The sequence below is a fragment of the Vitis vinifera genome, chromosome 17 (assembly GCF_030704535.1).
Source record: "Vitis vinifera cultivar Pinot Noir 40024 chromosome 17, ASM3070453v1".
Classification (NCBI taxonomy): domain Eukaryota; kingdom Viridiplantae; phylum Streptophyta; class Magnoliopsida; order Vitales; family Vitaceae; genus Vitis; species Vitis vinifera.
This window is the reverse complement of record NC_081821.1, coordinates 15904528-15931347: the sequence shown is the minus strand read 5'-3', so window position 1 is coordinate 15931347 and position 26820 is coordinate 15904528. Positions and strand designations below refer to the sequence as shown.

The following is a 26820-nucleotide window of genomic DNA, read 5'->3' as shown; positions in this document are numbered from 1 at the left end:
CAAGCTTTAGTAACATGGCAGCATCTTCACTACTCTTCATTTTAAAATTTTGTAATAGTCAAATTCAAGCCAAAGTCCTTTCATGACATTATAGCATTCAGTGACCAAAAAGTTACCTTGTTTAGTTGTGATTTTGTTTTAATTTTATAAAGGTTGTATCTTGCGGAGTAGGTCTAGTGTACTGTTTCTTAGATCTCTCTCACTGTTGTCAGCAACACCAAATTCCATCACTAAGATGATCATGAAATCTTCGATCATGAAATCTTCTTCATCCTATTCAACAAATATAGGATCATTCTGAGCAAGTCTAGTTCCCATCAAATGGCTTAATCTCCCATTTCCTTTCAAAAAAAGTCTTCACCACTTATGACCACAATAGGTAGTTTCTGCAATTTTCAATCAATATGATGATTGAATATTCTGCAACTCCTCTTTTGGCGAGTTTTGTTCCACCTCTCCAAATTGGTTTTCAGTAATCACAGCAATAAGGTTGACTTCATATGTTTCGAGCATGGCTAAATAATGGGTAGGATTGAATAATGGACAATTAAAAGGGATTTTTCAGAGAGTTGAATTTTTCAAAAAATAAAATAAAAAATAAAAAAAAATGAGAAGATATGTTGTAGGGTTTTTCAGAACTTTTTCCAAGAGAACAAGAGCTTTAATACCATGAGGCAATGTTTGGTCGCCCGGATATAGCATGGGATAGGATAAGAGGGGATATTATATCATATCCCATGTTTGGTTGGTGATGGGATAAGATAAGTTATTCCATCACTTATCCTATCCTATGTTCAACCAAACATGGCATAGGAAAAGTGATAGGATATATTATCCACCCTCTCTTTTTTTATCTCTTTCACACAATGTCTTAAAAACCGGACCGGTGATCGAACTGGAAAAGTTACCGGTCCACGGTTCACTGGTCGGACCGACGGTCGAACCGCTATTGAATCGGTGATGTAATAAATAATTAAATATATAATTTATATATTATATAAAATTAAAAATAATTATAAAAATTAAAAATATATAAAATTACAAATTTTAATAATGTTTGATTTTTATATTTGGTAAATTAAATTAAATTAAATGATAAAGTTTAATATTTGATATATAAATTATTTTTATATATTAAGTAACATAACATAAAAAATTTATTTGTATTTTAATCATAAATATTGTTAAACATAACAAAATTTTATTTTTTTAAAATAAAAAATATTTCAATGTGATATAATTTTTATTTTAAACATTAAAAATAATATATATTTCATATTATTTTTTGTTCATTTCACAAATTAAATATAAATATAATATAATATAGCATATCCAATGGGATATGCTACCTTAAAATATCATGTTCATAGGAAATATCATGTTCATAGGATATGTATATCCAAGGATATCATATCCCATTGGAAATCATATCCTAGGATATGCATATCCTATCCAATGGGATATAATATCCTAGGATATACATGTCCTATCCTATCATATCCCACCAACCAAACGTAGCCTAAGGGAAAATATGATTTCTTGTTATTATGAATAATATACACAAAGGGAATACATATACAAAGCAACTAGAGACTACTTAAGGAGAGTTTGACAATCCTATCTATCCTCATATATCAGGTGACAACCCAACTAATCACGTTTAGGACATTGTCACAATTAGGAAACTATGTTTTCCAAAATCTCTAAGTTGTACATTGATTTCTAAATGTTATAGAATCACACAGATTCTCCAACAGCACTTGCCTAACTTGAACCTTAATGTTTCAATGACCTCATGCACCTCCTCATCAATTTTGTACAGAACCACACATCTACAATTTACTTCAGTAGGATATTGGTTCAATCCATAAACTGCAGCCTTGACATTTCTAGTCATGGTTTGTCTTAGTTGATTTTAAGGCATGACTGTGCAATTTCTTTTTCTTTCCCCAATGTCCTTTTCTTCTTGTTCTTATTGTTCCTTTTTCTCTTCTATTTCCACATTTTGTGTGACACTTTTCATAAACAACAGGGCTCTGCTTCCTTTATTTTTTGAACCTAAAAACCCTACTTTCTTACAAGCCTATCCACAACCTTAAATTAGTTGCTGTCAGAAATCCTAGCACTTTGTTCCCTGAAATTCCGGCAAATATGTACTTTCAAAATCTTCTGGTAAACCCTTACAACTAGTTTACATCTTCGAATCAAAACATTTCCAAGACCTCAGCACACCATTAATAGGTTGTACACAGCATTATTGAAGGTTAAAGTGTTATCCTCCATGCAAAACATGCATGGCATGTTCTATTTCCTAGTTTACTCAAAAAAATCTTAAGAATTTTTCCACATTTTACAAACAAAGAGTATTAATTAATGTTTGCTTTCTTTCTTTCTTTCTTTCTTTCTCTTTTCCTAAATATAAGTTTGTGCACTTTCTTTCACTTTTCCTAACTAGATGTTGTGTGCATTATTTAAGATGCACAGATTATTTGCTTTTTGCAGTGCTACAATTGTCTACTTTTGCAGTGTTACACTGATCTAAGTTTTGCAGTGTTATAATGATCTACTTTTGCATGTATATATATTTACTCATAAGCACTTATAACACCAAAAATTACATGCTTGTTTGCAGTGCTATAATTGTCTGATGTGGCATTAGAATCTCTACACAATCACTCAATTTTACAACAGATCTACATATTCTACAAAGACATCAGTGTGTCAGAGTCATTACGTATCCAAAACACCATTGCCAGAAACCATAACAGACCAAGAAAGATTCAAGGAAAAGCATAAAAATGTCACTTCCACAGCCTTGCCCAGGTAACAAAAGACCAAGCTATGATTACATGGCCAAATCAGACTTCATTATAGGGCAATTTGAAAAGTCCTGAATCTAAAGAAAAGACATGAAACCAGATTAATATCGTTGAGATAATTAAAATTGATGCCTCCAACTAGATAAGAAAAGAGCAATGCTGGAAAAAAAAAATATATGAAGAGAATATGATATATATATATATATATATATGTATGTTTGTGTGTGTGTATTGAGACCTGGATCAGACCCTTCAGCATCTGAAACATTATTTTTTCTTTCCATCAAAGCCTCCTCTTCAAATCGTTCGCGTCCCTCAAGTAAGAGGCTGAGATACTTGTACATATTACTTTGAATCATAAGTTTGATACTCTGAAGCTCTTGTGGAGTGAACTTGTTTCCATATAAATACTTTGCCTGCTCCACATAAAGAAGAAAGGATATGTCATCTATTAAAAAACAGAAACATTTTCAGGGACCCCCGCTGGCCCCCTGCCCCCAAAAGAAAAAATAAATAAATAAATAAAAGCCCTCTGCTGATGTGAAAATTTAAACGATTACACATCAGAACCAGAAGAACCTTCCATTTGAAAGTGAAGATACCTAACCACTAAACCAAGCAGCATATGCTATAAAGTTAATAAAATTATATATGGAGTTAACAAGCTTCTAGAAATTCAACTCAGATTTACAAATACCAAAATGCAGTTCTCCACCTAAACAGCCATTGAATTCAAGAAAAGATTAGTAATTATATGAAAGCCAAATAGAAGATAAACTACATCTATTTTAACTATAGGAGACAACAATTTTTGACTGCCACTTTATATATATTAAATATAAGCCCAAATTTAAGAGTACTGGGATATAGAAATAGAAAATTGATTTACCTGTTGTATTGATAGCATTAGTGTAAATCTTAAAGTTGGCTTTTAAGGAAATGAACATTCGCTCATCGCACTAATTTCCAAACACATGGACAAGCGTCTAGACTAAACAGTAAGAGAAAAAGAAGAGAGCAGAAAATATAATGCAGTTTGAAGACATCATCAAACAATCAGACACATACATTGAACTTACACTGCAATAAAAAATGCTGAACATTTGAAAATCACTCTCGTAATGCATACAAAATAGGCAACCAACATAGTAAATATATGAACTTTACCTGCTTGAAGAGAGTGCTGGTTCCAGATCCTTCCAACCCAAACAACAGAAGTTTCTGAACTCTTCCCTGCTCCAAATACTCAGGCACAGATCTACTTGAAAATGCAGTTGGATCTTCTTTTGGCCCTTGGAAAATTCCAGGTGGTACAGGCAATGAAAATAATGAACAAATGAAACGAGTGGATGCCTGCCTAGCAAAAATCACACTGAAACTGTTTAATGCTTTTTCTTTTTTTTTTTGGCTAGGGCACTGGAATTATTTCAAACTTGAATTTAACCGCAGTAAAGTGTTATTCAATATTCAGGGATTACAAAAGCACCTTTCCCCATATGTTTCCTTTTATGTTATTTTGACCTTCTTCTTCATAAGATCCATCATCATACAACCAAAAGTGAGTATCCCTAGGGCACTGTACATTGGCCATCTGAAAGAAAATCAACAGGAAATGAAGTTCAGGGATAACAGTCAAATAATCTGCACCCCTAAAGAAGTCAAATGAAAAACCTAAATACACTTTTGATTGATTTTCAAAGTAAACACACAAAAAGACAAATAAGAATATAAGGAAAAACAAATTTAAAAGAAAAAAATTAAAAGCATAAGGCATCATAAAAGTTAAGCATTAAACATTAGACTTTTTTTTTTTTTCTTTTTTGGTGATCAAAAAAAAAAAAAAATGTATTAGATATGGACAAAGAAATATGGAAGAAGGATGAGGAATCCTCCCAAAATACAAAAAACTAAGCAAAAAGTATGTTTGAAACCTCTAAAAAACTAAGTACACCAATACATTAACATGGTACCACGTGGGAATATACAAAAAACAACTCAATGAGAGAAATGCTCAATGAGAGGAATGCTCCTCTCCTTGCTACCCCAAACCTTTTGGTCTACATATCGAATACCAATTGATCTGGATCACAATGCGAGGAATGCCCCTTAAACGTTGTGGAGAAAGAAGTTCAAAAGGAGGAGTAGAAATGAATGAGATCCCAAAGAGTTTGTAAATTCCTCGTCTTCTCCTCAATTAACGTGAGACAAGCAGTTTGCAAGATTAAATTGCATCGCTGCTATGTTTCGTGAACTTTTTATAAACCACTCAAAGTTTGAAAAAAAAAATTATTTTACAACTTCTAAATTTTAGAGTGATAGATCAATAAAGAAACTCATATTCAACCATCAATATGTCACAGTTTGTGCAATGACAAATCAGTGCAAAGAAAATATAATGAGGATGAATCTCTAAGATATACATCAAGAAAGGGAATTCATATTAGTTGTAATTAAAGTAGGATTAATATTACTTAGAATTAAATTAGGATTAATATAGTTGGAATTAAATTAATTATTATTAGTTGGAAGTAAAGTAAGATTAATATTTGTTAGAGACAAATTAGGACTAGCTAATTAGGTTATATAAGATAATTAGAATTAGAGTCATAATAAGTTATCAGAATCCTAGTAGACTTTGAATGTTATAATAAGAATTAGAATCATGATAGGTTATTAGAATCTTAGTAGACTTTGGATTTCTTAGAGGAGTTTATAGATAAGGCTAATCGATGTAAATCAAAGAATGAATTGATTGATATTAATATATTATATTTTCTTCATGCAAGTGTTACAATCCTCAATAGTGAGACTCCATTGATTTTCTTCTAGGTGAGACTCCTAGAAGGCCTTAGTGAGAGTCTAGAGTTTCTGTTGAAAGACTACTCTTTTTTTAGTTAGTTTAAATTTGTGTTATTTAATATAAGATCATATTAGATTTGTTTGTTAAGCAACTATCTTATCTAATCAGGTTGTTTATTTTTAAATTTATTGTTCTATTCCTAGATTTCAGGTCAACCAAGAGGTTATCTCTGACTTCTGTTTTACATATGTTGTAACTCTATAAATTAGAGTTTGATGCAGTGAAAAAACAAGGTCGAATAAAATAAATAAATTCAACTCAATATGGTATCAGAGCACTCTCTGATTTTCTAAAAAAAGGTTATTATCCATGGTTAAAATAGCAATGACTGGCCATGCTCATGATGGAACCTCTAGAGTATCCTCTGAGACAATTGCCCAACCATCCAACTCTGTTTCTACCAGCAATATTGTTGAATCTCACACCCTGCAGATTACCCAACATAAATTAAATGGGACCAATTATTTGGATTGGTCCCAATATGTCCTTCTCGCTATTCGTAACAAGGGATGACTAGGCTACTTAACAGGGGAAATTCAAAAACCAGCAGCAACTGAACAGGGTTATCTCACATGGGAATCCGAGAATTCCATGGTGATGACTTGGCTGGTAAACTCGATGGAACCTAAAATAGGGTGGAATTATCTCTCTTACAAGACAGCAAAAGAGATTTGGGACACTACCAAGGTTATGTACTCAGATCTTGGCAATGTTTCTCAACTCTTTGAACCACAGTTTGAACTCAAGGAGAAGAAGCAAGGTGATTCCACAGTGACAGATTATTACAATACCTTGATTGGTTTGTGGCAGGAGTTGGATTTATTTAATGATAACACTGGGGCTTGCCTTGATTATAGCATTAAAATATACCAAGAAACTGGAGAAAGAAAGGTTGTTTGCTTTTCTCCATGGTCTTAACAAAGACCTAGATGAGATCTGTGGATGTATTTTGGGAACAAAACCCTGGCAAGGGATTCAAGATACCTTTGCTGAAGTTAGACGGGAAGAAAGTAGAAGGCGAGAAATGCTCAAAACCTCTAAGGATCCATCAGCCGAATTCTTGCTTCAAAACTCTGCTCTTGTCACAAAACGTAGTGGTTCAGCCTCTGGAGAGCAGCATCCAAATTATGAAGGGCAGCGGCAAAATTCTGGTGAGCAGCATTCGACTCCTGACCAGCATGGAGGTCGACGAAATAATCATCTATGGTGTGATCATTGTCAGCGATCTAATCATAGTTGAGAAAATTGTTGGAAATTACATGGGAAACCAACAAATTGGCAACCAAGAAAGCAAGGTGATGGACGAGGATACCAGGCCACAGTAGAGGACAACAAGCCGTAGGGACATTCTACTTTTACCACTGAGCAAATGGCAGAACTGCAACAACTTTTCATGCAGGCACAATTCCAGCAACACAATACTCAACCTAGTCCTACTCCCTCTTGTTCTATAGCCCAAAAAGGTAGCTCCTCATCTGCTCTGACCACAAAATCAGCAATTTTTGAGTCATGGATTATTGACCCTGGTGCATCCAACTACATGACGGGTAGCCATGACCTGTTTACTAATTATACACTATGCCCTAGGACTTTTAAGATTTGAATGGCTAATGGCTCCCTGTCATTTGTAGTTGGCAAAGGAACAGTATCCGTTTCACTTAATATAACACTACACTCAGTCCTCCATGTTCCTAGTCTCAATCGCAATGTGGTTTCAATTAGCAAATTAACTAGGGAGTTGCAGTGTGTGGCTAAATTTTATACTTCTTATTGTGAGTTTCAGGATTTGCATTCGAGGAGGACGATTGGCTGTGCTAAGGAACGTGATGGTTTGTACTACTTAGAGGATCATAAACAAGTCGTGAATAAACAAGCTCAAGCTCTAAGTAGTGGATCTATTCTGATTCTCATTTCTATTTCAGATAAGATTATATTATGGCATAAAAGATTAGGGCATCCTAGCTTTTCTTATCTAAAAAGACTATTTCCCTCGTTATCAAAATAAAGATCTAAATTTATTTTAGTGTGAAATATGTCAATTAGCCAAGCATACATGAGTTAATTATCCCATCTGACTTTATAGAATGTCAAAACCGTTTTCAATGATTCATAGTGACATTTGGGGACCTTCAAAAGTAAATAATATCATAGGAGCTAGATGGTTTATGACCTTTATTGATGATCACACATGCCTATGTTGGGTCTACCTACTCAAGGAAAAATCTTATGCCAAGTCCACCTCCCAATTTTTTCACCAAATGATCAAAACTTAGTTTCAAACCCACATACAAATTCTACACACAAATAATGGTTGTGAATACTTCAACTCTATCCTTGGGACCTACCTTAAGAATAATGGAATTGTTCATTAAAGCACTTGTGTTGGAAACCCATGACAGAATGGCATAGTTGAACGAAAAAATAGACATTTATTAGAAGTTGCCCGTGCCATAACATTCATAAATAATGTCCCTAAGTTATTTTGGGGAGAAGCCATCCTCACTACCTCTTATCTTCTAAACCGTCTTCCATCTAGGGTTCTCCAATTTCAAACTCCCTTACAAATCCTACTCCAAACCTATCCTCACACACGATTAATCCAAAATCCTCCCATAAAAACCCTTGGTTGCATCGTCTTTGCTCATGCCTCCACTAATACCAAGCTTGATCCTCGAGCCACAAAATGCCTTTTCCTCAAATATTCACCATGCCAAAAAGGATACAAGTGCTACTGTCCTAAAACTAGAAAACTATTTGTCATCATGGATGCTACTTTCTTTGAGAACCAACCATACTATCCAAATCCTTCTCTTCAAGGGGAGAAATTAAGTGAAGATTGTCTTTGGGATTTCTCAACTATTCCTCTTCCAATCTCAACCGGGTCACCAAATTTGTCCAAACCTCCAACTGAATCAATTATGCCAATAACAACTATGGAAAATACAGAAACAGAGCTAGGAATAGGAGGAGATCTGCCCATGCTTAATCACCAACATAAGCTCCGTGTTTATTCGCGAAAGGCAAAGCATCAGGCTCCTCAGAAAGTACTTGTTGTCACACTCCAAGAGCACTACCAAGAGACTGAACTGGAAACAAATCCCAAATCTGAAGGAGTCTCAGGGTGTGAAGGAGTCTTAGGTTTCCCGGGCAATCAACAAGAAGATATGTTGCAACAACAAAATGACTTGGACTTGGACTTGGACATGCCAATTGCAGTAAGGAAAGGTATTAGATCATGTACGAATTATCTGATATCCAACTATCTATCCTACAGCAACCTATCTTCATCATATCAGGCTTTTAAGTGAAAAAATTATAACCGCAGAAGTTCCTAATAGCATTCATGAAGCTCTAAAAATTCCCGAGTGGAAAGCTACAGTTATGGAAGAGATGCAAGCCTTAAAAAGAATGATACATGGGATATTGTGGAGCTACCAAAAGGGAAATAAGCAGTGGGCTGCAAATGGGTTTTCAACATCAAGTATAAATCAGATGGCAATATAGAAAGATACAAGGCTCGACTAGTGGCCAAAGGTTTTACCCAAGCCTTTGATGTGGATTACAATGAGACCTTTGCTCCAGTTGCTAAGCTCAATACCATTAGAGTACTGTTATCACTAGCTGCAGACCTTGATTAGCCACTTCATCAAATGGAGGTGAAGAATACTTTTTTTGATTGGAAACGACACAAAGATTTATTGATAGAAAAAAAGTACAAAAGAAGGATGAGGAATCCTCCTGCCAAAGACAGCTAAACTATAGAAAAATACACTGAAAAACGAGCAACACTCTAAAAAGACCACTCCTTATGGAGTACATACAGCTATCCAATCAAGAAGTAACGCATTAAGGGGAGTCCCCTTAAAAACCTTGGAACAATAGGCCCAAAGAGAAGCAAGGAAAACAATAGAGTCCCATAGAGCCTCTGAATTCCTTGCTTTATCCTCAAAAATCCTCGCATTCCTTTCCCTCCACACAATCCGAATAAGAGCGATGTTTGCAGCTTGCCACAAGGCTATCCCCCTCTTAGACGAACCAAATCCATTGAATTTGATGTACATCATGTCAAGGATGCTTCTCGGGGGAACCCAATCCATCTTAGCTAACTGAAATAACCTGTGCCATAACCCAATCGTCAAGGAGCAATGAAGAAAAATATGATCAGCTGATTCCCCATGCTTCATGCACAGAATACAAATATCCGGACTAAGGGCTTTGTAGGGTCTTCTCACTTGTAGCTTGTCATTAGTATTCACCTTCTTGTGTGCCACTAACCAGATGAAGGACTGCACTTTGAAAGGAATTTGAGAATTCCAAACGAATTTAGAAGGAAAAACCTGAGGAGGACCAAAAAATTGGGATAAAGCTAGAAAGAAAGATTTAACTGAAAAAAGCCCTGAAGAAGACAAGGGCCACGATCTGGCATCTGGAACCGAAGGAGATAAATACACTCCATCAAGAGAGCGCATGAGGCCTTCTAAGTCCTCAATCTCAGAATCTGACAAGTTACGACGGAAATTTAAATTCCAAGAGAAAGGACGAGTAGGACCAAGAACTGAAGAAATAGGTATGTTTTTATCCAAGACTACTCTAAATAGACTTGGATATTGGGATCCCAAAGGTTGGTCCCCCCACCACAAATCTTCCCAGAAGCGAATTCTTTCCCCATTTCCTACCACAAATCGAGTAAACGAGGAAAACTCTTGAAAGACTTGAGAAATAGCCTTCCAAGGACAACGATGTGACCATCTGACTATTGTGTTAGCATCCCAACCATTGGAGTGTGAACCATAGATGCTTAGTATGACCTGATGCCATAGAGCTGAACCCTCTCTAGGGTACCTCCACAACCACTTCCCTAAAAGAGCGAGATTTCTTAGAGAAATATTCCCAAAACCCAAACCCCCTCTTTCCTTCGGTTTACACACGACATCCCACCTGACTAGATGATCCTTTTTACCTTCCCCAATCCCTGACCATAAAAAATCCCTCTGCAACCTCTCGATTTTTGCAGCAACTGAAGCGGGTAACTTAAATAAAGAAAGATAGTAACAGGGCATATGGGTAAGGCAAGATTGGATGAGAGTTATCCTCCCGCCGAAGGATAGGTATGCCTTTTGCCAACCATCTAATCTTCTTGAAATTCTCTCAATCACAGGATCCCAAAAACCACCTGCCCTGGGGTTCCCGCCCAAAGGAAGACCCAGATATAGTATAGGCCAGCCAGAAGCCTTGCATCCAAGTGTCTCAGCCAATCTTGAAATATGAGCATGATCCAAATTGATGCCATAAATATTACTCTTGTCTAAATTGACCTTAAGTCCAGAAATATGCCCAAATGCTAACAAAAGACTCTTGAGAGTCTGCAAGTCTTCCTCCCTAGTGTTAGAAAAGAAGATGGTGTCATCGGCAAATTGCAAATGAGATACCCTAGTTCTATTTGAAGAATACTTTCCTTAATGGGGAACTTGATGAGGAAGCGTATATGGACTTACCCTTGGGATTTGATGGGGGTTATGAAGGTAAAAAAGTATGTAGGTTGAAGAAATCTCTCTATGCACTGAAACAGACACCAAGAGCTTGATTTGATTGCTTCACAAAGTTTGTAAAAAGATATGGGTACAATTAGGGCTAGACAGATCATGCATTATTCTTCAAGCACTCTCAAAATGGGAAAGTGGCGATTCTAATAGTGTATGTAGATGATAATATACTTACGGGAGATGACTTAGAGGAATTAGGACAACTAAAAGGATTCTTAGCACAAGAATTTGAGATTAAGGATCTAGGTCAACTACAGTACTTCTTAGGCATGGAAGTGGCTAGAACAAAAAAAAAGGGGTTTCTATATCCCAGAAGAAATACATAATTGACTTATTTAAGGAAACAGGCATGCTTGGTTGCAAACCATCTGAGAGACCTATAGAATGGAATGGCAAGCTAAGAATGAAGGCAGGCAATCCCATAGATAGGGGGAGATACTAGAGATTGGTTGGAAAACTAATATACCTTGCTTACACAAGACCTAACATAGCTTTTGCAATGAGTTTAGTTAGTTAGTATAAGCATGATCCATTTCAAGAACATCTAGATGTTGTGCATAGAATATTGAGATACCTGAAGACTACACCTGGAAAAGGGACATTCTTTGGCAAAAATGAGAAGGGGGTGTGGAGGCTTATATAGATGCAAACTGGGCAAGTTTTATTGATGATAGAAAGTCAACAACAGGATACTGCACTTTTGTATGGGGAAACCTAGCCACATGGAGGAGCAAGAAGCAAAATGTTATGGTCCGAAGTAGTATTTTTTTTTTTTTTGATAGGAAACAACAAAGGAATATATTGATAAAAAGAAGGTACAATAGAAGGATGAGGAATCCTCCCACCAAAGAAAAACAAGACTACAAGTAATCAAATATAAGAAAATGCAAAGAGAGAACAAGCAAACACTCTAGTTACACACCGCTAACCAATCAAGTTGTAACACGTTAAGAGGTATAGAAGCTGAATATAGAGCATTAGCACAAGGAACATGTGAGCTGATCTGGCTTCAAAGAATGTTGGAAGAATTCAAGATACCAAGTAAGAAACCTATGAAGGTTTTTTGTGATAACAAAGTTGCGATTAGCATTGCCTACAATCCAGTTCACCATGATCGCACGAAGCATGTTGATGCAACACACAATCATCATTAGTTTCTATTTTTAGCTTCCTACATCATTAGTTTCTATTTCCATTAGTTTCTATTTTTAGTTCCCTACATCATTAGTTTCTATTTCCATTAGTTTCTATTTTTAGTTTCCTACATCCTTAGTTTCTATTTAGTATTTACATTAGTTTCTATTTTTAGTTTCCTACATTATTAGTTTCTATTTTAGGTTAGTTTTCATTTTAGGTTAGTTTCTATTTTCTACATTATTAGTTTCTATTGTAGGTTCATCATTAGTTTCCTATTTCTTTCCTAGTTTTCCTAATTTCCAATTACCTTGGTTTCCTATTTCTAGTTTCCTATTTCAATTATTTCCTTCATTTTTACATTACAAACATCATTTAAAGGCTCATTGTTTTTCTTAGAGTTCAATATATTTTTCAAAATTATTCCCTAATTTTCAGATCCTATTGTGATCTTTGTGTTTGTTATTGAGTGTTTCTTTTGTTTCATTTCGAAACAATCCTTCCACTGCACCAAAATTGGTATCAAAGCAAGGATTTTTACGTCGATCTGATGGCTGAAGATGATTCTAGTGGAAAACGAACCATCGACGACAAACGATGGTTTAAAAAAATTGAGCAACGACGAGACTCTTCGCAACCTCACGTAGATGGTGGTTGGATTGACTATCGAAAGGAAACATGAACCCATGAAGCGACGACTAGAGCAATGTAGCGACTGGCAAGAGGATGGCTACGATGACCAACACCAGCCACAGATTGGTTCGAAAATCAATGGCGGAGGTGTGATTCGCACAAATCCAACCGCAAATCCCAATTTTCGCAAGCCCTATCCATTACGAGTGTATGAGTGTGGGAATCAAGGAGCTCCTAGGCGCCGTGATAACAACAACATCCAACAAGGGGTTTTTTATGAACAAGATGAGTTTTGTCCACCTTTTCGAGATGGTGATGATTTTCAACTTCCACAACGAAGGAATATTCAACAAAGGCAGCAACGAAAGTTGGATTATTCATTTGGAGAAGAAGATGATTCTCGTTTCAATTATTGAGCTAACAATCAGGGTCAAAATAACCAAGAATTTAAAATGAAGATGGATTTACCAAGTTTTGACGATTGACTACACATAGAAGATTTTCTCGATTGGGTCCATACTATCGAAAACTTCTTTTACTATTTGAATATTTCAAAAGAAAAATCAAGTAAAGCTTGTGGCATATAAGTTGAAAGGCGGAGCTTTTGCATGGTGGGAACAACTTCAATATAGTTGTCAACAACAAGGAAAACAACGTGTTCATACTTGGCTTAAGATGAAACGGTTATTACAAGGACGATTTCTCCCTCCAGATTATGAATAATTTTTATACTAACAATATCAAAATTGTCGGCAAGCTAACCGGACTATGAGCGAATACACAGAGGAATTTTATCGATTAAATGTCTGAGTTAATTTGCCTAAGACGGAGGATCAATTAATAGTTCGTTATATTAAGGGCCTAAAGCTAGTCTTTTAAGATCGACTGGCTCTTCAAGGGGTTTGTACCATGATAGATGCAATTATTTGGCAATGAAAGTGAAAAGTCAAATCAATAGGTCCACGGTGCGCACTCAGGATAACTTTCGTCGACCATCCCAAGAAGCTTCTTCTACTCCAAAGGGGTCAACAACTTCAGGCAGCAATGATAACAGCAATAAAGATACCCCTTCAATTCAAAATTCGACACAAAATTAAAGTGGAACTTCAGCCCTTATTCGATCTAATACTCAAAGCCAAAACCAGCAACAACAACGAATCAATAATGACCCTTATGTGCGTCCAAATCTAGGGAAGTGTTTCCAGTGCAACCAGCTAGGCCATCTTTCAAACAATTGCCCGAATAGACGATCTATTAACTTTGTGGAAGAAGGTGGCAGCGAAGAGGAACATGTTATTGGACAAGATACCTACGAGGGTGCTGAGTTTGCAGAAGGAGTTGTGGGAGAAGAAGTGGTGTGCGCTGTCCAACGACTTTTGCTTACCCCAAAAAAGTCGGACAACTCTCAACAACATAAAATATTCCGAACTCGATGCACCATTCATAATAGAGTGTCCAACGTGATCATTGACAAAGGAAGTAACGAGAATGTTGTTTCCAAGGCTTTGGTGAAAGTACTAAGAAGAATGAGAAACACCCTTCTTCGTACAAGATTACATGGATTAAGAAGGGCCCAAAAGTTCAAGTGCTAAAAGTTTGCAAAGTTCCTTTGTTGATCGGAAAGTATTACAAAGATGAGATCGTATGTAACATGGTGGATATGGACGCTTGTCATATTTTATTGGGGAGGTCGTGGCGCTATGATGTTGATGCCACTTATAAGGGTCGAGATAATACTTTTGTTTTTTGGTGGTTTGACAAGAAGATTGTTTTGATGCCACGGTCTCAATCGTCAGAAAACAATTCGGTTACTAACAAAGATAAGTCGCTATTCACCAACATAATGGGCCTAGATTTCTTTAAGCAAGTCAAGGAGCCAAATTTTGTTGTAGCATTGGTGGTTAAGGACCAATTTGAAGCAACTATTGATATCCCCACCAAGGTTCAAGAGGTACTTGCTGATTTTCCTGATTTATATCCCAATGAATTACTTAATGAGTTACCTCCTATGCAAAATATTCAACACCATATCGACTTAGTACCTAGAGCTAGTTTGCCTAACTTGCCACATTATCGTATGAGCCTAACTGAGCATGAAAAGTTGCAACGACAACTTAACGAGTTGCTTGATAAAAGCTTGATTTGTGAGAGCATGAGTCCTTGTGCAATCCCAGCTTTACTCACCCCAAAGAAGGACAGTAGTTGGTGCATATGTGTGGACAGTCGTGCTATCAACAAAATAACAGTCAAGTGTCACTTTCCTATCCCACATCTTAATGACATGCTTGACAAGTTAGAAGGTCTTGTGGTGTTTACCAAACTTGATTTACGAAGTGGCTGTCATAAAATTCGTATTCGACCAGGAGATGAGTGGAAGATGGCTTTCAAGACTAAAGATGGCCTTTATGAATGGCTACAGATGCCATTTGGGCTATCAAAATTAGCCCATGAAAGTGGAGTTGATTCTGTTTTGATTGTAGTTGACCACTTTTCTAAGATGGTTCACTTCCTTCCTTGTAAAAAGACTTCGGACGCTTCTTATGTGGCTATTTTTTTTTTTTGTGAAATTGTTCGCCTGCATGGCATTCCTCTTTCAATAACTTTAGATAGGGATGTGAAATTGTAGAAACTAAGAATCATACAATTGTATATTCAATCGTGTATATTTTACATAATCAGGTCCCTATTTAATATATACATAGAGAGCAACATATGGAAATATAAAAATCAAACCAAACATTTAGCCTAAATATCATATCTAATTGGGGCCTCAATCTTCTACCACAATATCCTACAAATCACCCCCCAAATCATACGGGATTTCCATACTCCCCCTCAAGTTGGATCATAGATATTAATCATGTCCAACTTGCAAATAAAATCTTCAAAGCTAGATTTCTGTAACCCCTTGGTGAATATATCTGCCAATTGTTCCCTTGTAGGGATATAAGTCATGCAAATCATCCCCTTCTCAATTTTCTCCTTTATAAAGAGTCTCTCCACTTCTATATGTTTGGTCTTGTCATGCTGAACAGGATTATGAGAAATACTAATGACGGCTTTGTTGTCACAATAGAGTAATGTGTAGTTCTTCCAACAGTTTCTGCAACCATAGTCCTTCACACATACCTTATGCAACTACTCTGAATTCAGCCTCAGCACTACTTCTGGCTACTGCACTCTGCTTCTTACTTCTCCATGTTACTAGATTTCCCTAAACATAGGTATAGTAGCCGGTAGAAGACCTTCTATCTTCTGCTAATCCCGCTCAATCCGCATCTGAATAGATCTTTACCTTCTTACTATCACCCTTCTTAAAGAATAGTCCTCTCCCTATAGAACCCTTTAGATATCTGAGGATCTTATACACTGCTTCCAGGTGACTTTCCTTTGGTGAATGCATGTACTGGCTAACCACGCTTACAGAGAAAGCAATGTCTAGCCTAATGTGAGAAAGGTAGATCAATCTACCTAGTAGTCGCCGATATCTCTCTCTATCCAAGGGTTTTCCGTCGCTTTCCATCCTTTTTCTTGCTTTGATAGGGGTATCGCTTGGCTTGCAACCAAGCATACTAGTCTCAGTCAGCAAGTCAAGTACATACTTTCTCTAGGAGATACTAATTCCTTTCCTTGATCTGGTGACCTTCATTCCTAGGAAATACCAAATTTGACCCATATCTTTTACCTCAAACTTTGTGGCTAAGACCTTCAACCTCTCCACTTCTCCTATGTTATCTCTAGTGCATCAACATACACGATTAGGATGGTCATCCTTCCATCGTTGGACTGTTTGAAGAACATGGTATGATCCAATTGTCCCTGTTGGTATCCTTGGTTCTTAATCACCCTTGCAAATCTATCGAACCATGCTCTCGGAGATTGCTTAAGACCATACAGAGATTTCTTCAATTTGCATACCTTGGTTTCTTCTTCTTCCTAACAAAACCCTGGTGGTAGCATCATAAACACTTCTTCTTCCAGCTCACCATTCAGAAAGTCATTCTTGATATCAAACTGATGGAGTGGCCAGTCCAGGTTTGCTGCCAAGGATAAGAGAACTTGTATAGTGTTCAGCTTTGCCACTAGTGCAAATGTCTCAGTATAGTCGATGTCATAGGTCTGAGTGAACCCCTTTGCAACCAGGCGGGCTTTGTATTGTTCGACTGTGCCATCTGCCTTATATTTCACTGTGAATACCCATTTACAGCCCACTAGTTTCTTCCCTCTCGGCAAAGTCATCACTTCCCAAGTCCCATTTTTTTCCAATGCCCTTATTTCTTCCATCACTGCCTCTCTCCATTCTGGAATCTCTAAGGCTTCTTGAACGTTTTTAGGAATCTGGATTCTATCAAGGTTAGTCGTAAAAGCACAACACTTTGAGGAAAGAGCATTATAAGACACAAATTTCGAGATAGGATGGAGAGTACATGAACAAGGTTGCTTCCTAAGAGCAATGGGTAAGTCATCTATTACCTAATCAGAATTGGAGCCAGACTCCTGAGGGGTTGGAACTATCACTGGTTCTGACTCCTTTAGTGCTTCGGAGGTGAGTGTCTCATTGGACTTCGATTTTGGCCTCCTTGAGTAGATGAGTGTTTCCCTATTTGTCTGTATTTCCGTATCTCCCCCTGAATTCAAGTGTCCTTCCGTATTAGGCAAAGGGGTAGATATAAGGCACGGAGTGGATTTGAACACAACAACATCGAGGTAGTCTAAGGTTAAGGGTGGTCTAGCTTCACTCACGAACTCCCCCTGAAGCGAGTAGTAGGGAGTATGCTCAAGAATGTGACATATAGGCTAACATATAGCTTATGTGAAATTGGGTCATAGCATTTGTAGCCCTTTTGTGTGGAAGAGTAGCCAAGAAAGACACATTTAAGCGCTCTGGGATCCAATTTGTTCTGCTTAGGTGCGTGAGTGTGGACAAACACAGTGGACCTAAAGACACGAAGTGGAAGATGCGCACCAAGTCTAGAATGGGGAAAAAACTCTTGGAATTTCTGGAAAGGTGTGACAAAAGATAGGACCCAACTAGGCATTCAGTTAATAAGGTATGTGGTTGTCAAAATGGAGTCACCCCAAAATTGTGAGGGCACGTGAGAGTTAAACAGTAAAGCACGAGCAACTTCAAGAATATGTCTATTTTTCCATTCTGCAACCCCATTTTGTTGAGGGGTGTCAACGCAAGAACTTTGATGGATAATACCATTTTCTTGTAGATAAGTGCTCAAGGAGTGATTGAAATACTCAGTAATATTATCGGTACAAAGAATTTGAATTTTGGTGTGAAACTGAGTTTGTATCATAGAGTGAAAGTTCATGAAGACTGATCGAACCTCAATTTTATCAGTCAAGCGAGTGTGATCATTAATAAAAGTAATAAATCATTTTTTATGGGTCCTATTAGGGGTACGTGAGGGTCCCCATAGATCACTATGAATTAAACTAAATGGTATGGATGGTTTATACTTAGATTTAGGAAAAGATGGACGATGTTGCTTGGCAAGTTCACACTTCACACTGAAAATCCCATGAAGCTTTATTTGAACATAGTGAAGGAAATAAATGTTGCAAGTACTGAAAACTAGGATGACCCATTCTTTTGTGCCATAACAAAAGTTCACTTTCCCCAAGACTAGATGCAGAATTACAAACAGTAGGAAGACACCGTCCACGCACATTAGCTTCGTCAAAGTAATATAGCCCCTCACATTCCTTAGCACTGCCAATTGTTTTCCCCGATGATAGGTATGAATTATTTGAATAAAGTCAAGGTAAATAGTGTTATGTTGTTAGAGGAATGGTTAAAACTTTTCTAATTTTTTTTCTAAACAAAAACAAAAGATGCCTTAAATATAGATAAACAATACATGAGAAGGATGAGGAATCGTCCCCACAATTACAAAAAAAAAGAAAAAAAAAAGATATTGATCAAGACATAATTGAACTCCTCCACTATACAAAGAAATATATACAAAATGATTAGACCACACAAGAAGATACATAGATATCATCTCCTCAAACCTGGACTAAGCTCCTCTCATTACTAAACAAACCATTTTGATTTACACGCCAAATGTCAATTGTGCTAAATAACATTAAGAGGAATACCTTTAAAAGCATCAATACAAGAGGCTCAAAAAAAGGAATAGAAGTGAAGTTGATCCCACAGTGCCTCTGACGTCCTCCACTGGATCTCAAAGATCCTAGCATTTCTCTCTCTCTACACAATCCAAAGCAATGTGAGACAAGTGATTTACCAAAGGGTTTTGCCTCTAATGGAGCTCTCCAAACACACATATAAAATGATCATCATGTTGCATATACTCTTAGGTAGAACCCAATCCATCCTAGCTTATCTAAATAGCTTATGTCACAACCCCAAGGTTATCAGACAGTGTACAAAGAGATGGTCAATCATCTCTCTACTCCCCATATATAAGATGCATTAATCAATACTAAGGGATTTGAAAGATCTTCCCAACTATAGCATGTCATTGGCTTGTACCTTCTTGTGTGCCACTAGCCACTTCGAGTGTCATCAACAAATAAAAAGTGGGAGACCTCCACCCCATTTATCTTCCCTAACTAAAAACTCTTCAATAAAACCCCCTTCTTAGCCTTGATAAGGATGCAAAAGAGAGCCTCCATGGCCATAATGAAGAGGTGAGGGGACAAAGAATTATCTTGTCTTAAACCTCTAAAACTCTAGAAAATACTGAAGGGAGTCTCATCCACCAAAATATAGAAACACACCATAGAGATGCACCATTTGATCCAACTAACTCACTTAGAGCCAAAACCCCTTTTTTTCCAAAATCGCCAATAAGAAATCATAATTAGCATGACCATACGCCTTCTGAATGTCTAAGCCCTCTCGAGTTATCTTTTAGCCTTGAGTCAATGATGAGCACTCAAATTATGCGCTAGGATAGCTCTCAAAGAGCCAATTCTGGTGTGTTTGAGGCACTCATGACAAGTCCACTCCTTTAGTTTGTTGCTAATGCCTTAGGAAAATTCATTTTAATGTGTTTAAATTTTGTAGGACTAAGGATGTTTTACGCACTTCATGAACAAAGAGTAGATAAGTAAGGGATGCTATCACAAATAGTGCACCGAGCAAGAGCCTAAAATTGCACACTAAGTTGAGTTTAATGGGAATAGCACACCCTAAGGGCAGCAAGTCACATTATGCACTTGGAGAAGCACTCTAATAGCGCAACTTTAAGTGGTGGTGTGGATTGCACACTTAGGGAGGCCACTACATTACACACTTAAGGCACTCTTCTTAGATTACGCAATGGTCTAATAATGAACCTTCCCTAGATGGTCCAATAATAACGCACCTCCTATTGCATACTGAAGGAACTTCCATCAGATTTTGCACCACTCAAGGACACCAAGAAGGAAGCGCATCTCATCCCAACTTACACAGTACTCACAAAACTAGCAACTCATAAGCAAACCATTCATTCAGCAATAAATTAAGCGCACATCAAACATTCATCGGTGCGCAACTTTGTCAAGCAATAAACCAATGCATTACCCTCCTTAATAAAGTGCCTTCTTCCACCCACCACAAAGCGCATCCCAGAGCTTAACTTAGTGCATTGCCTTGATCACTCCACTTGTGCACAAGCTACATTTTCCCATCTTCACACACTCATCAAACTACACACCAAATAGCACTCCTAAAGCTCTTAAACATTCCATCATTCGCATCATCATGTTGCCGCACTGAAAAGAGAAAATGTGCAGCCACCATTCACACTAAGTCAGCATCTTTTGATTAAGGCGGCCACACTGTTACATCACCAGCATGGGTAGGAGGCATAGCTCAGAAGGGATAGCCTTGGAGCCATGATGAGAATAGAGATTTTGGTGTCTATAAATACAGGAATTGTAAATAGTAGAGTACTCTTTTCCTGGAGAGGCTCTCTTAGAGAGGGCACTCTGCCTTTTAGAGGGGGGGGATACATTCTCTTCCACTGGAGCAGAGATGTTAGGAAAATAAGGTAGTTTTGTTTTTGTTATTGTTGTTCTTATTCCCTTTCTTTTTTCTTCTTTATGTAATTTTTTTTAAAATTCAATAAAGTTTACTTTTGAGTTTTTATGTTGTCTTTCAGTTTATGTTCCTTTCCTTTTCATTTTTATATTTCTACTTTTGAGTTTGTGAAAGGGTTTGCAGTCTCCTATTTCAATTTGACCCACCATGGTTTAGCTATCTATGATTGAAAAATATCCTACCAAGGACTGTGGTCACAAGGACCAAAAAGAGCCTCCAAAGGACAGAGTTAGTGGTTACAAGGACCAAAAGGAGTAACCATGGTCATGAGTCTAATAGACCGTGAAGAATTTCTGAATTCCTTTTTATTGATTCATATTCAGTACACACCATACACATATATATACACAAAATGACTGAATAAGAAAATATCAATCTAGCTTGATTCTCTCTTAAAATTAGGAAACTGAATCCTAAGGAAATATCCTAAATGATCTCTCCTTTTTTATTCCTAAAATACTTTCCTAAATTAAAACCCTAACTTTGAATGTCAAATTTCAACAGACCGGAACAAGTTTTTTGACTTGATAATAATCCCATCTAAATCATCTTATTGCAAGGACGGAAAGTAGTTGGTCTGAGTTGAGCTTTCATTGAGGTGGTTGATTATTTTGTTAATTGGCGCCCTACTATTGGTGTAAACCCCCCAACTTATCCAAAGTCCAATAGCACTAGATTGGGACCAGGTGTGTGAGGTGAGCCTAAGAGAGAGAATTTCACTGACTTTCTTTCTAGAAGTTTGTGTTTGTTTTCTTTCCAGCTCCTAAGTTTCCTACCTCTCCTAAAAAATTTACAAAAAGATGTTTCTTCTCCTACACTCACACCGAAAGTCCTGCCTCTAGTATTGTTAATCCTAAGTTTCCTGTGGAGACAACCTAACCATTATACAACTGTTAGTTCTTTTTTTATTTTCTTTGATTCAAGAACTAAGAGTGACAACAACTAATCTGGTTTAAAGTTTTGTTCCTATAAAACTGTATTGTTAAAATTAATTTCAAATTTTGTTTTAAACTAGAGTCATTGAACCAGTCAATAGCCTCATTACTATCAAAACTAAATTCAAAATTTGTCTTCCCTAGTGCATGCTAGAAATCTAAGACCACTATACCCACCATTTTGTTTAGTTTATTAGCTAGGACTTTTGCTAAAAGCTTGTATAACCCCCAGTCAAGCTAATTGGTCTAAAGTATTTCAAATCATTAGTGCCCCACCCCATTTTTGGAACTAAGACAATGAAAGTGGCATTTAAGCTTCTTTTGAAAAAACTTAATTCTTAGAACTCCACAAAAAAGCCCATCAAATCCCCATTCACAAAATGCTAACAAAATTGTCAAAAAGCCATGAAGAAGCAATTTGGTCCAAAGGCTTTATTCCCACATACATTAAATAAAGCTAAAAAGACCTCCTCAGCAAAAGGAAACTCTAAAGCCTCGAATTCATCACTTCTCAAGGAGGCGAAAGTTTCCACTCCCCCAACACATGACAGAATCTTATGGAAAGCATCTTACTTGCTTGGCTAGTGATCTCCTTCCTGATTCACAAAAAGGGTCTCCAAGCACCTTTGCCTCAAACAAGCCTTTAGCACCTTCACAACCCAAAACCCAAAACAGATTTAGGACTTTTTGAATCCAAACATTCCATCTTTAAACACCTTTGCTCTCTGAGTCTCACAAGAGAGTACCACAATTAAATCTCCTTCATTTAAAGTTAATTACTCCCTAAAGCCTTAGCCCTAGACAAGCCTTTGGCAAAGCTAGTATCTTCATCGCTGTAGAAAACAAAATGCTGGCAGGCTTTGAAAAAGGCAATAACTTATCTTTACTAGTGTTGATAGCACCTCTTTCACACTTTGGTTTAAAGACCTAATTCTCTCAATTCCAAAGGCAATACCAATTGAATCTTGAAAATAGAAAGGTAGAAGGTGGGAATGCAAGCTAAACACTCTTCCCCACCCCCACAGTACGACCTTAATCCCTCCCTCCCATCAGAACAAGAAAAAAAAAGGGGGAAAAAGGCTTTCTTCCACCAACCACCCTATTAAAAATGCAATCTAAAACTAGTCCAAAAAAGTGATCAATCTCTCCTCCCAAAAAAAGACCTAGATGGGAAAAAGGGCAATTACATGTTTTAACAACCACTAGAGGAGGCAATGGTGAAAAGAGGCCTTCGACTCATATTGATTCCAAAAAGATTGCGTTTGTCTAAATTGATCTTTAGACCCAACACTTAACTATAAATTACAAGGGTAGGCCTAATTTAGATATCTCTTCAACATCAACCCTCAAGACTGAAACCATATCATCTACAAAGCCAATTGATTAGCATAAAACCTTATATGCTTACATCCAGTATGGTACACACGCATTCAATACATAGGAATTGTATCAATATTTGTGTAATAAACTTTTATGGTTGATTGGATTTTAGATATAACAATTGGACTTAGTAGGGGCTTGTTGCATGTAAAAGTTGTGCAAACACTGCAGAAAATAAAATACAGAAAATAGAAAAGAAGAAAGACAAGCCAAATTAGAATCTCATAAACATCTTTTAGGAGTTTCACTTAGAACAAGCAATTAACGGAATGCTAAAAGAAAGCAACATCTGCAACAATGTCCAATCATTGAAAATTTTCATTGACTTCTTTTAATTCAATGGTCTCTAGAACTCTTGCTTATATATAAAAGCACAAAAGAAGAAATTAATGGTTTTAATAAAAGAAAAAATTAATGAAGTCGTAAGAAGAAAAAAAAGAAAAGAAAAACTGATGCTATTTTCACACTTCCTTTTCTAATTAAATTCTCTAGAACTCTTGCATATATAGAAGCATAGTTACTAAATTCCTCTAATAAAATAGAGGAACTTTCAAAACAAAAGATTATATCAAACAAAAGCATATCGGGCCCTAAAAAAGAGTCAAATTTGGAAGCACATAACTAAATAGGAAACTCATAGTGCTGACAATTATAAATGAAAACATAAGGACAAGTAGCCAGTTTCCACACCCACTCAAATGTAGAAACTTCCACCAAAGTGAGCAAAATACTTTCTAATAACTAAATAAGACCAAAGTAGACCAAAACAGTAACAACAATCCACCCATCTCACAACCAAATACCTGATGACTTTGATTAGTGAAATGCACCAAACTATATACAAATGAAATCATCAATTTCCCACCATTTTAATGCATTCGGTACTAAGAACCTTAGACACAGCAAAGATGACAAATTGCAAATGGAAGCAGCATGTATTGCATAACAAATAGCATATTCCATAAATCAAGAGATGCCTGAAATGTATATGAGGCATGGTTCACAAAAATACATGATTACCTTTAATACTCTCAGCTCAATCTTCGTAATTTCACGCCCATTTATGAAGACTTTTGTGCTCCCATTGCTAGCATCCAACTGCAACTTACCCCCAATATTCAATTTTGAGCTTATAATCCGATCGGGTTTTTCTCCCTCCTGAGAGACAAAGATAAAAGTAAACAAAGGAACATAAGACAAACAAACAAAAAAAATGAAAAACAGCAACTGCTATCAAACAACATGTTCCGGTTCTGACCTTTCCCCAGAGGCCTGAATCCTTATCATACCAATACCTCCCAGGCTTCAACTTCTGCGGAGGGATTGAGCAACCTAAAACCTCAGCCAACTCCTCTTGCCGTAGCTGTCTCCCATTCACAATAAGCTGCTCAGGACGAAGCTGATTTGCCAAGCATTCCTTCTCAGCCTTCATTATCTGCCCAACTTCTAAAGGACTGCATGCCTTGGACAGCATTCTAGAATATTTACCCAAACTGGACCTCTTTGACTCGTTTATAGGCTGCCCTAGGCAACTAACACATTTCCGACCCTCTGGCATTGAGCCCATCGCCTTAAGCAGACAATTTTTACAATATCTCGCATCACATACAATGCAAGCCTCCCTCTCCTTCAACCTGTTCCTTTTGCCACATCTGCTACAAACACCTCTTTTCCTTGTCCCCTTCTCTTGATTCCGTAACATAATTGGCGAATCTGTGGCATCAGGAACACTAGACCGCGGTGAAGAAAACTCATCTTCATCAATCTCAGACTCTCTGGCCACATTGAACGTCACCATAGTAGATCGTCTCCCTTCTGCCACAGGTTTCAAACTTGCGAGAGTCGAAGTGGATACTGAATTTGGATCCTGAACCGATGAGGCCGAACTGAACAGCTCGCCCCTTCCATTTCCGCAATCCGAATCTTCGACCTCGCTGTTCCGCGATCCCAATTGACCTCTCCACACTGAGGACGAAGACCGCCCACTCTCCACCGGACTCCGTAGTTCCCTCAAAGACGCTCCATTTCTGACTCGATTGAACCTCGAATAGTTTGTTACCTTCACCACCGGCAGTATTGGGGCGGCAACTGGAATCGACTGAAGGTCCGACGCCGAAACAGAAACCATGGAAGAACTGCGAATAGAGAGAGAATCAACATCCAAAGGATCAACTATAGGGACTCGATATGGCACCGGAGGGCCCTCGTATTCGACTGCGATCGAGTAATCAAGATGTTCTTCGTCGGGCAATGGAGCACCCACAGGGAGCATCTTCCTCAGAACCTCCTCCCATAGCTTCTCCCCTTCCACGTCCGACGCCATTCTCCTCCTCAAAACCCTATGATTCTCTTGGGTTGCCTTGACGTTAAAATTTTATGTTCCTTTTCCTTATTTTTGAAGAAAAAGAAAAATTCAACTCACCCACTTCACCTGAACAATCCTACAAGACTTTGACCTTTCTTCCCATCCACGAACAACACAAAACACAATGCATCAATTTCCCTTCCCTTTCGTGCTACTTTCCTTCATCTCTCAGCACCCAAAGGCGAATTACAGTTCTATGAAACAGATGAAAGTATTAGGTGTATGGTTGCGAAGAAAAGTAGCGACAAATAAAATAAAACATTTGTTTACGAGAAAAAGAAAAAAATCAAATCAACTCGCCTCACATCACCCCACCTAAACAAACCTAGGAAGACTCTGACTATTCTACTTTGTCCCCTCCGGTGGAGCGTATAATGCATCAATTCTTCTTTCCCTTTTTTGCCAGCGACCAGACAGAAAGAGTAAAGTGGGTCGAGGAACAACAGAAAGGTTTTGGGAAGAAGAAGAGTCAAAGGCGAGTTGCAGTTTGAGAGTTTTGCAGAAAGTAAACGCCAACATAACGGCAAATGTCAGCCAGGACGTTTCCGTTACCAGCGTTCGTTAACTCTGACGTCACGCCACGGAAATGAGAGTTTTGGGTCAAAATGGTCCATTTTTGAAAAAAATTGTAACATCTAACCACTTTTTTAAACTTATATTCAAATTGGCCTCTTTGATATTACGAAGGCGCCACATCATTAAAAAATATTTTTTTTCATCATTATAGTGAAAGCCGCAGTTGGAAAACGCGGCTTCATATTTGTACTAAAACCGCAATTGGCAAACGCGGTTTCATTTTTGTACTAAAGCCGCAGTTGGCAAACGCGGCTTTAGTTAATTTTTATTTAAATTTAAAATTTAATTAAAAAATTATTAAATTACAATTTATGAATGAAATTTAAAAATATACTTAAATAATAAATTATTTATATTTAAATTTAAAATTCTAGTATTACTTCAACAAACATAAATTGATAAATAGAAGATATTATAAATGAATATTTTATTTATTAATAAATTAATAATCTTAAAATAATAAACTTATATAACATATAAATAATATATAAAATTGTATAATTTATTAAT

The 26820-nt window shown here is 37.1% G+C and overlaps 1 protein-coding gene across 3 annotated transcripts in view; it reads right to left on the bottom strand.

Moving 5' to 3' along the window:
- Positions 1–26228, bottom strand: part of LOC100242391 (extra-large guanine nucleotide-binding protein 3) — a 49994-nt gene extending 23766 nt beyond the window's left edge. For 2 of the 3 annotated variants that reach the window (XM_059734010.1, XM_010665600.3), the window contains exons 1-5: positions 24628–26228; positions 24390–24527; positions 4306–4410; positions 3987–4172; positions 3058–3235 (exon numbers count right to left, since the gene is read on the bottom strand). In XM_059734010.1, coding sequence (XP_059589993.1) covers positions 3058–3235; positions 3987–4172; positions 4306–4410; positions 24390–24527; positions 24628–25692 — 1672 coding nt within the window. In that variant the 5' untranslated portion in view covers positions 25693–26228. The remainder of the gene's footprint in view (positions 1–3057; positions 3236–3986; positions 4173–4305; positions 4411–24389; positions 24528–24627) is intronic. The other variant, XM_010665599.3, reaches the window with a different exon arrangement.
- Between the last annotated feature and the right edge of the window lie 592 nt (positions 26229–26820).